We start from the raw sequence: 14615 nt of genomic DNA, 5'->3' as shown, positions 1-14615 counted from the left end.
TCTGTAGCAATTGACTGTGAAGAAAGTCGACGACCTCTTTGCAATATGCGCTTCAGCATCCGCTGACCCCTCTCCGTCAGTTTACGTGGCCTACCACTTCGTGGCTGAGTTGCTGTTGTTCCCAAACTCTTCCATTTTGTTATGATAAAGCTGACAGTTGACTGTGGAATATTTAGGAGCGAGGAAATTTCACGACTGGATTTGTTGCACAGGTGGCATCCTATGACAGTTCCACGCTGGAATTCACTGAGCTCCTGAGAGCGGCCCATTCTTTCACAAATGTTTGTAAAAACAGTCTGCATGCCTAAGTGCTTGATTTTATACACCTGTGGCCAGGCCAAGTGATTAGGACACCTGATTCTGATCATTTGGATGGGTGACCGAATACTTTTGGTAATATAGTGTGTATATATATATATACTATATATATATATATATATATATATATATATATATATATATATATATAGTATATATATATATATACATACATACATACATACACCACATAATTTTAACAAAGTATAACATAAATGTTGAAGTGGTGACATTTTTTTAGGAGACATTTATTTAACATTTATGTTTGGAGTCTTGGTTGTAAACAAGGACAAGTTGCTGTTTCGCAGTACTGTTCTTAAACAGGATATGTCGAAGTTATTTTAAAGAATATTCAGTTTTTAAATAAAACATTTATTTTGCCACAAAATAGTCTGTTAACAGTAAGCTATGGTTGCTATGCAACATAGACAAACATGGGGGCATTTCATGGACAGAATAATGACTTAAGTGTAATAACCTTGTTGATTTAAAACCTCATTAATGAGAATATCAGTGTTTACGATGAACTGTGACGTCACCTGCATGACCCCGCCGCCATTTTTGTGACCGACAGACTCTGGAGTTACTGGCAGATATCAGTATGCCTTCATTGTCCTGCGCTTGCAGGATGCAACAATAGCTGTCTTAAAAGAAAGTTATTTGATTTTTCTCCACTCCAAAACATTAATTTTTAACAGCAATCAAGTGAGAAAATTCTCTGTTATGCACTAGAGTGTAAGCCGATCAACCTCTTATTTGTATGCAGACTCATCGTCGTTGCAGATGAGGCCAATGATGGTTGTGACATCTGCAAATATCAGGAACTTAACAGAGGTGTTGTCAGAAATGAAGTCATTGATGTAGATGGAGAAAAGCAGTGGCGAGAGCACACACCGTTGAGGGGCACCAGTGCTGAGAGTGCAGTCATTCCACCCACCTTCACCTGCTGCCTCCTGTCTGTCAGAAAGTTAGTGATCCAGTGAGAGGTGGCTGCAGGTGCAGAGAGTTGGCTGAGGTTGTGGTGGAGGGTGTCTGGGATAATGGTTTTTGAAGGTTGTGCTGAAGTCCACAAACAGTATCCTAGCATAGGCTCCCAGGCAGTAAAAGTGTTGACTGTCATCCACTGACCTGTTCTTGGTAGGCAAACTGAGGAGGTCCAGTAGTGGGCTTCCAGACATGAAGGTGAGACCTGGTCACGTGCTGGAGCCTTTATCGGTTTAACAGGTGCATTAGTACGGAATTATTATGATGCGGTAAAGTATTTTTGATAGTATATTACAGTTAGTTTCATATGCAGTTGTCTTATTTTAGACGTGTTGAAAACGAGAAGATAATGGTGTAGGAAATAAGGACAAAGTGCAGTTTGCTTGCATCCAATAGCCATAAAATTTAAGCTAGGAAAAGTTAGCGAACAAGCCTAAAGATCCCTGTTTTGCATGTGAGATTTACACATAGTTTAAGGGGAAATAATAAGAACGTGACGTAGCGCAGGGACTTTCAAACTTATTTTTTATTGCTGCGAAGCAATATCATTGGCCATGTCACGCGCCTGCTCACTGTATTTTCCGACAAGGACACAATCTCCTTTTTGTGCCGCTTCCTCTCCAAATAACTCCCTGACTATGTGTTTAATAGCTGGTAGTAATCATGCTTCCCCATGCTTCTGCGATGGAACAGACAAGCAGGTACGGTGACCGCTTCGTTCTTCACCTCCAGTTCTACATGGTTTTATTCAGATGGACCCGGGACGCTTTAGCTAAAACTCCCTAAACTGTTTCCTATTCATTCTCTGTGGTAGTGCTAAACCACTACGGATGTAATATGTTGTTGGCCGCTAACGCTTTGTGGCGCTCGTCCATTGCGTGCTGCAGCTAAAACTTACTATTTGTAGTTCACCTGAATCTCACCGATTCTTCAGCAGTTATGTCCGTTATCTGTGCGGTTGAATTTGTGTCCGTCATCTGTTTTACCTTACAACCAGCGTTACCAAGTTTGGAAATGATTAACTTCACATTTGTCACTAAATTACAGAAACGGCCTGTTTAACGTTAGCGAACTGCTGCCTCGCCTGCTTTACTAGTGTGGCTGTAGCTTGTGTCCATCAGGTTCTGATGCCTGATATCATATACCATGAATGAACAGGACTGTTATTTTAATTAACCTGAAGGCTTTTTTTTGTGTGCGTGTGTGTGTGTGTGTGTGTGTGTGGATTGCGATAAATACCATCGGATTAGATATTTAGCTGTGTTGTGGGTTTTACACTTCTGTCTTGTGTACAGTGTGTCTGATTTTAGCCTTTCAAATTATTTAACTCGTCCGATTTTTTATTTTCATTTTTTTGCATCATAATACAGAACATACACTCACCGTCCACTTTATTAGCAACACCCGTACATTCATGCAGTTATCCAATCAGTAAATCACGTGGCAGCAGCGCAATGAAGAAAAAAAAAAAAACCATACCGATACAGGTCAAGAGCTTCAGTTAATGTTGACATCAAACATCAGAATGAAGAAAAAATGTGATCTCTGTGACTTTGATTGTGGCATGGATGATGGCATCAGATGGGTTGGCTTGAGTTCGCACACAAGAGTTTACAAGGTATCTCAGAAAAGCATGTTGTGAGATCATTTATCCCAAGGTCGATATTCTATCATACTGCATAGCCCAGCCCTCATCTTGAGAACACGTTACAAGATTTGCCTTTTGAGTCACAGGAGAAAGAAAGAGAAAATGAAGTAGTTTCTTAAGGCGACAAGCTCCGACTGTAAAATACATCTTTGTAGCTCAAAACTCTGGAGACTGAATCCATTTTGGGAAATGTAAACAGTAGGACGTAACAGTTCAAACAATGTCAAATCGTTGTGTGAAGCTTTTGGTGTATATGCAAAATCCATATTCTTCATTGCAAAGGGGCAGGGCATGGAGTGAAACATACAGTTGGAGAGAAATCTCTCTCTTCTACTCGGACGTGGGTAAAATAGCGACTTGAAATCTCGCGGCGGTGCAAAAGCTCGGAAGAGCGCCGCAAGAGCGTGAGTGGCCAAAAATATATGGCATCCGTAGTGGTTCAGTACCAGCCTTGAAAATGAATGGGAATTGGTTTAGGGCCATCTAGCAAAATAGCTGGCCAATCAAACTGAATCTTTTCTGCTGCTGTACCAGGTGCTGCAGTCTTTTTTTTTTTTTTTCTTTTTCATATTTTATTTAAATATTTGTCTGGACATGGGTTCGAATCCCACTTAGTGCGACTCTGAAATATTGTCTCACACAAATTTGTGCATTATAAGCACAAAGACAGACATGTTCCACACAATTCTGAAATAATAACAATGTATTAATATTGCAGTGTGGTTCAAAATGTTTTCTGTGTTTGATGGCAATGTATGTTATTAATTGATTAATGCTTACTTGCATATAGAGTTAAAATATTTATTCATCAAATGTGCAACACAGAATAAATCTCTAACCACTGTTAACATTGACCCATTACAAATATCACAACAGTTTTATACTGTTACTACTTTTTAATTTTACAAAATGTGATAAAAAAATAAAAAAGTAATAGTATAAAACTATTAAGTTGTATTTGCAATGCAAATGAGAATTTTAAACAAGCTTTTACTCTAATATAATGAATTCCACTGTTGAATGCGTATGGTTTCTTGAGTGATGGGAGTCTTAAGTTAACATACAAGTTAAATGTTGGCAATATAATAGCGTAAATAATGAATCCTGCAAACAGAGACACACTACACCAAGCAATTAGTTTACCTTTTTTTTATTATTTGCATTTTAAACACTTCAAAAGAGCAGTGAAAACCAAAAGCAATAATAATGAAGAAACAAAAAAATATTAAAATATTCACCACGAACGAAAGATATTTACATGGGAACATTTTTCTTCATTTTCTTTTTTCTGCCATCCATCTGTCTTTCCATCTCATAAAAAGCAGACTTCTGAAACTCTTTCCAGGTCAACTCTTTCCATTCCCTGATGATTGTAAATGGAAAAGACTTTGGCAAGACAATAAACATATTTCTCTGCAACTCCAGGAAAGCCTGTGTATATGTGTGGACTGTTTGGGCCCTGCTTAAGTTCCATTTTACAAAATCTACACAAGCGACCAATGTGTTGAGAATCAGGCCTTGTGCGTTTCTGCTGTATTTTCTCTTCCACTTGTTTCTTTGTGGCCTCAAGTTCTCGCTGAAAGAACTCTGTTTCCATGAAGTTTTGAAATGGTATTCTGGGGTTTGTAAGTCCTTCACCACCGTAAGCTTTAAAAACCTTTGTGGAACAGTAGAAGTACCTGACAGGGCCTTGCTTATAAAAAAAAAAAGTGGATAAAACAGCCATCACTCTCATAGTGAGACTTTGGCTGTCCACAAGCAAGACAAGTCTTTGTCTGCTTCTTCTTCTGCTTTGGCTGTTGTTGCCTCTCCATGATGCTCTCGACAATTCTCTCAATGGTCTCTTGAGTCAGGGGTGTGGTCAGAGCAGATGTTGGTGGGTTTAAAACTGCAGGGGGCATTGTTACCACTGGGACACTGGTAGTTTCACTCCCCTCTGTCAGTGAGTGCCAGAGTTGCTGTCCCTCAATTAGTTTCTCTGGACTTGTATTTAAAGACGAACTGATGTTTAGCAGTTTGGCCAAGTGCTTGACGTACTGTGCAATGTGCAATCTTGTGGTTGGATGGAGCATGCTATTGAGATCAGTACAGGAGTTCTGGGCCACTGCTGTGTACTCCTGATTCACAAACTTTAGCATGTCCTTCTTCCCATGATGCTTATTCAGCAAGACGTCAATGGCCTCTTTCATTGGGGCTGTCCACCATTTGTGGTCCAGCACAAATGCCTTCCCACCAGTCTTCACAGGTCCAGTGCAGGTGCTCGCAGGTGAGGCCACCATGGGCAGAGGTGGTGTATATGAGGTTCCTACATCAAGGAAAATAGGATAGAATCAATCTTTGTGCCATGAATAAATTATAATAGGGTTTGGTAAAAGAGTTTGTTCATCTGTTGTTTACCTAGTTCTGACTGAGGCTTCACATGGGCACCATGAGGTGAGGACAGCGAGGGCACAGGCAGCATGCCAGTGGATTCTACAACAAGTTAAGCATTTAGTTTTATGGATAAGGAAAAAAACAAACGCAGTTTGTGCATGATGTTCATCTGTCAAATGTTTACCTGGCTCTGACTGATGCTCCACATGGGCACCAAGAAATGAGGACAGCAAGGACACAGTCAGTGTACCAGTGGATTCTACAGGAACAACAAAAGAGCATCAGTAGTGTTACTTTACAGATAATAAATATATGATAAGTGTCTTGTGAGATTTTCCTTCTTTAAATTGTTTCCCTGACTCTAGCTGAGGACTTGGGCAGTGGGTGGGCTGCTTTGCTCAGCTGGATTTAAAGGCTGAGCGGGCTTGCTCTTGTGCTTTTCCCAGTTCAGTACTACAGAACGACATCCAGGTTCAACAAACTCCAGCCCAAACCTCTCCCCACAATCTTTGTTGGACAGCTGAAGGGCAGGATACTTCGGCATTCCTAACACCCTCTCTGAAACAGTATTGAGTTCGGCAATCAGAGATGGATCAAACTCACCAGGAAGCCAAACATCTGGCATTTTCAGGTCCACCAGATGATGAAAGTTCCAGTGTGCCACTCCGGTCATGCCCTGGGCTTGAAACAGCTCTGAGGAAACACGTGTGCCAGTGACCCACTGAGTCTGGTGGAAATGGTAGCCCTCCTGCTGAGATGTTCCTCTTATTGGGATCCAGACATCAACTTTAGCCCCCTCACCCTGGACATGATTAAGCTGCAGTGTTCCACCATGCCTGTACAGGATCTCACCAGCCACCATGCACCATGCCTTCAGTATAGAGGGTTTGTACAGGGAGACGCCATTTGGATCAGATGCCAAATGGAAGTGCTGCATAACTCCTTCAACCCTCTTGCTGCTTGGTGGGGTTGGCAGGCTGAATCCCACAAAATGCATATGCATTATTGAGCTTCTGCAGGTCCTTCTGATCTACCACACAGAAAGTGGCAGATAAGAATTGGGTGAAGGAACTGTATAGGGTGTGATGCTCTGAAACACACTCACAGAGGAAGCACCTCATGCAATGGAACAGGTCCAGCTTGATGGTTATATGCTGATTGAAGTGGGATCGTGATGCACAGGTGTTTTGTAGGTCACCAGAAGCAGCCTCAGCAATAACACCATCCATAGTCCCCCAAGCATCCCAGTTCAGATGTTCTCCTGCATGAAGGTCTGGCACTCTGAACGATGCACAGCAATAACTGAAAACACAACAGAAAAGTGTACTTACGAACATATGATATATGACCATGTGATATGTCTGAGGCAAAGTATGCCCAAAGGTTCCGTGTAGAAGCTGTGGGAATACAAATTTTAAGAGCTATTCTTTCTCTGCCAGCATAGTTTCTGCCAGTCTTGTTCCTTTCTTTATAAGTCAAATGAACCAGGATACTGTAACTATCACCTTTTTGTAATTGATAATTCGTGGTGCTCCTTTCATATCCTTTGAACTGGGACCATTGTTCGTGTTCCTCAATACCTGAATGTACCCCCATAGGTGTGGATTTTCTCTTTGTTTCTATGATAATGAACTGTCTGAGTAGGATAGTTATGCTGATTGGATTAAGACTAGTGAAATGGGGCGGGTGGCCAGAACAGTCTACTTCATTTGCATGCTTTGTTTAGGGTCGCCACCATACTGCTTTGCCTCCATCTCTAGGCACTGCCCCCAAATGTATATAATCTACAATGCATCACTGCCTTAGTCAGACTTGATGACTGCAGCGACCGACCAGCGCGGCTTTTTTTTTTTTTTAGAATAGATTTTTTAAAAATATTCTAAAATTTAATTTTAGAATAGTGTAATAGATGTAAACTGAAAAACACTACAATAAATTAAAATAATGGTCATGTTCATTTATAATTTAGCTTGTAATTAACCAGCGCGGTGTTAGAGAACAAACACTTTCTCATAGGAGGAGCATTGCCTGCATGATGACGGAAAAACGCTCATCTATATTTAACACAAAAAGAATTACAGTCATGTTCATTCATACTTTAGCGTTTAAATCACCCAAACATACGTTAGAGAGAAAAGCTGGTAGGGTAAATTTTGGTAACAAACAAGTCTCTGACGGGGCGATGCTGGCGTGTTGGCAGAGAAACTAATCTGATTTCAGCATTAATAGAGATAAAACACATGCTGATGTGATATAAAGTAACTGAGCCAAGAAGCATTGAATAATAATTATAACAATAAGCAACAAAGTAGTTGAGCAGCGTACACTCTCTCTCTCCTACTCGGGCGGAAGTAAAATGACGATTTCTAATTTCCCGGGGGGAACAGCGACACGGGACACGTTGCTAATAAAGTGGACGGTGAGTGTATGTTCTGTATTATGATGCAAAAAAATGAAAATAAAAAATCGGACGAGTGAAATAATTTGAAAGGCTAAAATCAGACACACTGTACACAAGACAGAAGTGTAAAACCCACAACACAGCTAAATATCTAATCCGCTGGCATTTATCACCATGGCGCAATCCAGCCACGCACACGCACGCACAAAGAAAAAAAAAAAAGGCTTCAGGTTAATTAAAATAACAGTCCCGTTCATTCATGGTATATGATATCAGGCATCAGAACCTGATGGACACAAGCTACAGCCACACTAGTAAAGCAGGCGAGGCAGCAGTTCGCTAACGTTAAACAGGCCGTTTCTGTAATTTAGTGACAAATGTGAAGTTAATCATTTCCAAACTTGGTAACGCTGGTTGTAAGGTAAAACAGATGACGGACACAAATTCAACCGCACAGATGACGGACATAACTGCTGAAGAATCGGTGAGATTCAGGTGAACTACAAATAGTAAGTTTTAGCTGCAGCACGCAATGGACGAGCGCCACAAAGCGTTAGCGGCCAACAACATATTACATCCGTAGTGGTTTAGCACTACCACAGAGAATGAATAGGAAACAGTTTAGGGAGTTTTAGCTAAAGCGTCCCGGGTCCATCTGAATAAAACCATGTAGAACTGGAGGTGAAGAACGAAGCGGTCACCGTACCTGCTTGTGTGATAATCTGTGAAATGTAAAGTGCTACTTAGAAGCGATAAAATTGTAGATGGATTTTGACAGGACAATGCGAAACTGTAAATGAATCAGATGACTGCAGGATGAAGGATGAAAGGTCGTGGTGTAACAATGATCGAAAGGCAGGGAGGAAATATGCCTGAAGTGGTAAGTTGAGGGATGTCCGCAGTAACGGCCGACCGACCGAAAAGAGGTTGTGCTAAACCTAGTGGGGAAAAGTGCGGCACGAGACAAGTCGGTTGACGTGGGTTGTAAGAGGTAGGGAAAAGGTCGCGCCGTGCATTGGCCGGGAATCGAACCCGGGCCTCCCGCGTGGCAGGCGAGAATTCTACCACTGAACCACCAATGCTTAGGGGCGCCTGAGTCCTAAACCACTGCGGATGTGATACACCCTCGGCCACTAACGCTTTGTGGCGCTGTTCCATCACAGCCTTCTTGAGCTTTCCGGGCGGGGACTGTTTTGCTAGACGGCCCTAATCCAATTCCCATTCATGTTCGCGGCCGGTGCTGAACCCCTACGGATGCCATGTAGCCTACTTTTGGCCACTCACGCTCTTGCGGCGCTCTTCCGAGCTTTTGCACCGCCGCGAGATTTCAAGTCGCTATTTTACCCACGTCCGAGTAGAAGAGAGAGATTTCTCTCCAACTGTATGTTTCACTCCATGCCCTGCCCCTTTGCAATGAAGAATATGGATTTTGCATATACACCAAAAGCTTCACACGACGACTTGACGTTGCTCGAACTGTTACGTCCAGCTGTTTACATTTCCCAAAATGGATTCAGTCTCCAGAGTTTTGAGCTACAAAGATGTATTTTACAGTCGGAGCTTGTCGCCTTAAGAAACTACTTCATTTTCTCTTTCTTTCTCCTGTGACTCAAAAGGCAAATCTTGTAACGTGTTCTCAAGATTAGGGCTGGGCTATGCAGTATGATAGAATATCGACCTTGGGATAAATGATCTCACAACATGCTTTTCTGAGATACCTTGTAAACTCTTGTGTGCGAACTCAAGCCAACCCATCTGATGCCATCATCCATGCCACAATCAAAGTCACAGAGATCACATTTTTTCTTCATTCTGATGTTTGATGTCAACATTAACTGAAGCTCTTGACCTGTATCGGTACGTTTTTGTTTGGATTTTTTCCCATTACTCTGCTGCCCCATGATTTACTGATTGGATAACTGCATGAATGTACGGGTGTTGCTAATAAAGTGGACGGTGAGTGTATGTTCTGTATTATGATGCAAAAAAATGAAAATAAAAAATCGGACGAGTTAAATAATTTGAAAGGCTAAAATCAGACACACTGTACACAAGACAGAAGTGTAAAACCCACAACACAGCTAAATATCTAATCCGATGGCATTTATCACCATGGCGCAATCCAGCCACGCACAAGCACACGCACACACAAAGAAAAAAAAAAAGCCTTCAGGTTAATTAAAATAACAGTCCCGTTCATTCATGGTATATGATATCAGGCATCAGAACCTGATGGACACAAGCTACAGCCACACTAGTAAAGCAGGCGAGGCAGCAGTTCGCTAACGTTAAACAGGCCGTTTCTGTAATTTAGTGACAAATGTGAAGTTAATCATTTCCAAACTTGGTAACGCTGGTTGTAAGGTAAAACAGATGACGGACACAAATTCAACCGCACAGATGACGGACATAACTGCTGAAGAATCGGTGAGATTCAGGTGAACTACAAATAGTAAGTTTTAGCTGCAGCACGCAATGGACGAGCGCCACAAAGCGTTAGCGGCCAACAACATATTACATCCGTAGTGGTTTAGCACTACCACAGAGAATGAATAGGAAACAGTTTAGGGAGTTTTAGCTAAAGCGTCCCGGGTCCATCTGAATAAAACCATGTAGAACTGGAGGTGAAGAACGAAGCGGTCACCGTACCTGCTTGTGTGATAATCTGTGAAATGTAAAGTGCTACTTAGAAGCGATAAAATTGTAGATGGATTTTGACAGGACAATGCGAAACTGTAAATGAATCAGATGACTGCAGGATGAAGGATGAAAGGTCGTGGTGTAACAATGATCGAAAGGCAGGGAGGAAATATGCCTGAAGTGGTAAGTTGAGGGATGTCCGCAGTAACGGCCGACCGACCGAAAAGAGGTTGTGCTAAACCTAGTGGGGAAAAGTGCGGCACGAGACAAGTCGGTTGACGTGGGTTGTAAGAGGTAGGGAAAAGGTCGCGCCGTGCATTGGCCGGGAATCGAACCCGGGCCTCCCGCGTGGCAGGCGAGAATTCTACCACTGAACCACCAATGCTTAGGGGCGCCTGAGTCCTAAACCACTGCGGATGTGATACACCCTCGGCCACTAACGCTTTGTGGCGCTGTTCCATCACAGCCTTCTTGAGCTTTCCGGGCGGGGACTGTTTTGCTAGACGGCCCTAATCCAATTCCCATTCATGTTCGCGGCCGGTGCTGAACCCCTACGGATGCCATGTAGCCTACTTTTGGCCACTCACGCTCTTGCGGCGCTCTTCCGAGCTTTTGCACCGCCGCGAGATTTCAAGTCGCTATTTTACCCACGTCCGAGTAGAAGAGAGAGATTTCTCTCCAACTGTATGTTTCACTCCATGCCCTGCCCCTTTGCAATGAAGAATATGGATTTTGCATATACACCAAAAGCTTCACACGACGACTTGACGTTGCTCGAACTGTTACGTCCAGCTGTTTACATTTCCCAAAATGGATTCAGTCTCCAGAGTTTTGAGCTACAAAGATGTATTTTACAGTCGGAGCTTGTCGCCTTAAGAAACTACTTCATTTTCTCTTTCTTTCTCCTGTGACTCAAAAGGCAAATCTTGTAACGTGTTCTCAAGATGAGGGCTGGGCTATGCAGTATGATAGAATATCGACCTTGGGATAAATGATCTCACAACATGCTTTTCTGAGATACCTTGTAAACTCTTGTGTGCGAACTCAAGCCAACCCATCTGATGCCATCATCCATGCCACAATCAAAGTCACAGAGATCACATTTTTTCTTCATTCTGATGTTTGATGTCAACATTAACTGAAGCTCTTGACCTGTATCGGTACGTTTTGGTTTGGATTTTTTCCCATTACGCTGCTGCCCCATGATTTACTGATTGGATAACTGCATGAATGTACGGGTGTTGCTAATAAAGTGGACGGTGAGTGTATGTTCTGTATTATGATGCAAAAAAATGAAAATAAAAAATCGGACGAGTTAAATAATTTGAAAGGCTAAAATCAGACACACTGTACACAAGACAGAAGTGTAAAACCCACAACACAGCTAAATATCTAATCCGATGGCATTTATCACCATGGCGCAATCCAGCCACGCACAAGCACACGCACAGACAAAGAAAAAAAAAAAAGCCTTCAGGTTAATTAAAATAACAGTCCCGTTCATTCATGGTATATGATATCAGGCATCAGAACCTGATGGACACAAGCTACAGCCACACTAGTAAAGCAGGCGAGGCAGCAGTTCGCTAACGTTAAACAGGCCGTTTCTGTAATTTAGTGACAAATGTGAAGTTAATCATTTCCAAACTTGGTAACGCTGGTTGTAAGGTAAAACAGATGACGGACACAAATTCAACCGCACAGATGACGGACATAACTGCTGAAGAATCGGTGAGATTCAGGTGAACTACAAATAGTAAGTTTTAGCTGCAGCACGCAATGGACGAGCGCCACAAAGCGTTAGCGGCCAACAACATATTACATCCGTAGTGGTTTAGCACTACCACAGAGAATGAATAGGAAACAGTTTAGGGAGTTTTAGCTAAAGCGTCCCGGGTCCATCTGAATAAAACCATGTAGAACTGGAGGTGAAGAACGAAGCGGTCACCGTACCTGCTTGTGTGATAATCTGTGAAATGTAAAGTGCTACTTAGAAGCGATAAAATTGTAGATGGATTTTGACAGGACAATGCGAAACTGTAAATGAATCAGATGACTGCAGGATGAAGGATGAAAGGTCGTGGTGTAACAATGATCGAAAGGCAGGGAGGAAATATGCCTGAAGTGGTAAGTTGAGGGATGTCCGCAGTAACGGCCGACCGACCGAAAAGAGGTTGTGCTAAACCTAGTGGGGAAAAGTGCGGCACGAGACAAGTCGGTTGACGTGGGTTGTAAGAGGTAGGGAAAAGGTCGCGCCGTGCATTGGCCGGGAATCGAACCCAGGCCTCCCGCGTGGCAGGCGAGAATTCTACCACTGAACCACCAATGCTTAGGGGCGCCTGAGTCCTAAACCACTGCGGATGTGATACACCCTCGGCCACTAACGCTTTGTGGCGCTGTTCCATCACAGCCTTCTTGAGCTTTCCGGGCGGGGACTGTTTTGCTAGACGGCCCTAATCCAATTCCCATTCATGTTCGCGGCCGGTGCTGAACCCCTACGGATGCCATGTAGCCTACTTTTGGCCACTCACGCTCTTGCGGCGCTCTTCCGAGTTTTTGCACCGCCGCGAGATTTTAGAAGAGAGAGATTTCTCTCCAACTGTATGTTTCACTCCATGCCCTGCCCCTTTGCAATGAAGAATATGGATTTTGCATATACACCAAAAGCTTCACACGACGACTTGACGTTGCTCGAACTGTTACGTCCAGCTGTTTACATTTCCCAAAATGGATTCAGTCTCCAGAGTTTTGAGCTACAAAGATGTATTTTACAGTCGGAGCTTGTCGCCTTAAGAAACTACTTCATTTTCTCTTTCTTTCTCCTGTGACTCAAAAGGCAAATCTTGTAACGTGTTCTCAAGATGAGGGCTGGGCTATGCAGTATGATAGAATATCGACCTTGGGATAAATGATCTCACAACATGCTTTTCTGAGATACCTTGTAAACTCTTGTGTGCGAACTCAAGCCAACCCATCTGATGCCATCATCCATGCCACAATCAAAGTCACAGAGATCACATTTTTTCTTCATTCTGATGTTTGACGTCAACATTAACTGAAGCTCTTGACCTGTATCGGTACGTTTTGGTTTGGATTTTTTCCCATTACGCTGCTGCCCCATGATTTACTGATTGGATAACTGCATGAATGTACGGGTGTTGCTAATAAAGTGGACGGTGAGTGTATGTTCTGTATTATGATGCAAAAAAATGAAAATAAAAAATCGGACGAGTTAAATAATTTGAAAGGCTAAAATCAGACACACTGTACACAAGACAGAAGTGTAAAACCCACAACACAGCTAAATATCTAATCCGCTGGCATTTATCACCATGGCGCAATCCAGCCACGCACAAGCACACGCACACACAAAGAAAAAAAAAAAAGCCTTCAGGTTAATTAAAATAACAGTCCTGTTCATTCATGGTATATGATATCAGGCATCAGAACCTGATGGACACAAGCTACAGCCACACTAGTAAAGCAGGCGAGGCAGCAGTTCGCTAACGTTAAACAGGCCGTTTCTGTAATTTAGTGACAAATGTGAAGTTAATCATTTCCAAACTTGGTAACGCTGGTTGTAAGGTAAAACAGATGACGGACACAAATTCAACCGCACAGATGACGGACATAACTGCTGAAGAATCGGTGAGATTCAGGTGAACTACAAATAGTAAGTTTTAGCTGCAGCACGCAATGGACGAGCGCCACAAAGCGTTAGCGGCCAACAACATATTACATCCGTAGTGGTTTAGCACTACCACAGAGAATGAATAGGAAACAGTTTAGGGAGTTTTAGCTAAAGCGTCCCGGGTCCATCTGAATAAAACCATGTAGAACTGGAGGTGAAGAACGAAGCGGTCACCGTACCTGCTTGTGTGATAATCTGTGAAATGTAAAGTGCTACTTAGAAGCGATAAAATTGTAGATGGATTTTGACAGGACAATGCGAAACTGTAAATGAATCAGATGACTGCAGGATGAAGGATGAAAGGTCGTGGTGTAACAATGATCGAAAGGCAGGGAGGAAATATGCCTGAAGTGGTAAGTTGAGGGATGTCCGCAGTAACGGCCGACCGACCGAAAAGAGGTTGTGCTAAACCTAGTGGGGAAAAGTGCGGCACGAGACAAGTCGGTTGACGTGGGTTGTAAGAGGTAGGGAAAAGGTCGCGCAGTGCATTGGCCGGGAATCGAACCCGGGCCTCCCGCGTGGCAGGCGAGAATTCTACCACTGAACCACCAATGCTTAGG

At 42.8% G+C, this 14615-nt stretch overlaps 1 protein-coding gene and 4 non-coding genes across 5 annotated transcripts; all 5 read right to left on the bottom strand.

Annotated features, from left to right (window-relative positions):
* Window positions 1-4104: 4104 nt before the first annotated feature.
* Window positions 4105-7282, bottom strand: LOC117598427 (uncharacterized). Its single transcript, XM_034308887.2, has 4 exons — window positions 5927-7282; window positions 5508-5582; window positions 5348-5422; window positions 4105-5255 (listed from the first exon to the last, which is right to left on the bottom strand). The coding sequence occupies exons 1-4, from the start codon at window positions 6324-6326 to the stop codon at window positions 4645-4647; spliced, it is 1161 nt and encodes a 386-aa protein (XP_034164778.2). The 5' UTR covers window positions 6327-7282; the 3' UTR covers window positions 4105-4644.
* A 1453-nt stretch (window positions 7283-8735) lies between these two features.
* trnag-gcc (transfer RNA glycine (anticodon GCC)) lies at window positions 8736-8806 on the bottom strand. Its single transcript has one exon. It is a non-coding gene; the product is annotated as a tRNA-Gly (tRNA).
* A 1872-nt stretch (window positions 8807-10678) lies between these two features.
* On the bottom strand, window positions 10679-10749 carry trnag-gcc (transfer RNA glycine (anticodon GCC)). The gene has a single exon. It is a non-coding gene; the product is annotated as a tRNA-Gly (tRNA).
* A 1873-nt stretch (window positions 10750-12622) lies between these two features.
* On the bottom strand, window positions 12623-12693 carry trnag-gcc (transfer RNA glycine (anticodon GCC)). Its single transcript has one exon. It is a non-coding gene; the product is annotated as a tRNA-Gly (tRNA).
* A 1846-nt stretch (window positions 12694-14539) lies between these two features.
* trnag-gcc (transfer RNA glycine (anticodon GCC)) lies at window positions 14540-14610 on the bottom strand. Its single transcript has one exon. It is a non-coding gene; the product is annotated as a tRNA-Gly (tRNA).
* Window positions 14611-14615: the final 5 nt, after the last annotated feature.

The sequence above is a fragment of the Pangasianodon hypophthalmus genome, chromosome 11 (assembly GCF_027358585.1).
Source record: "Pangasianodon hypophthalmus isolate fPanHyp1 chromosome 11, fPanHyp1.pri, whole genome shotgun sequence".
Classification (NCBI taxonomy): Eukaryota; Metazoa; Chordata; class Actinopteri; order Siluriformes; family Pangasiidae; genus Pangasianodon; species Pangasianodon hypophthalmus.
Note: the sequence above shows the minus strand (reverse complement) of the source record. Positions and strands in the feature narration are given on the sequence as shown.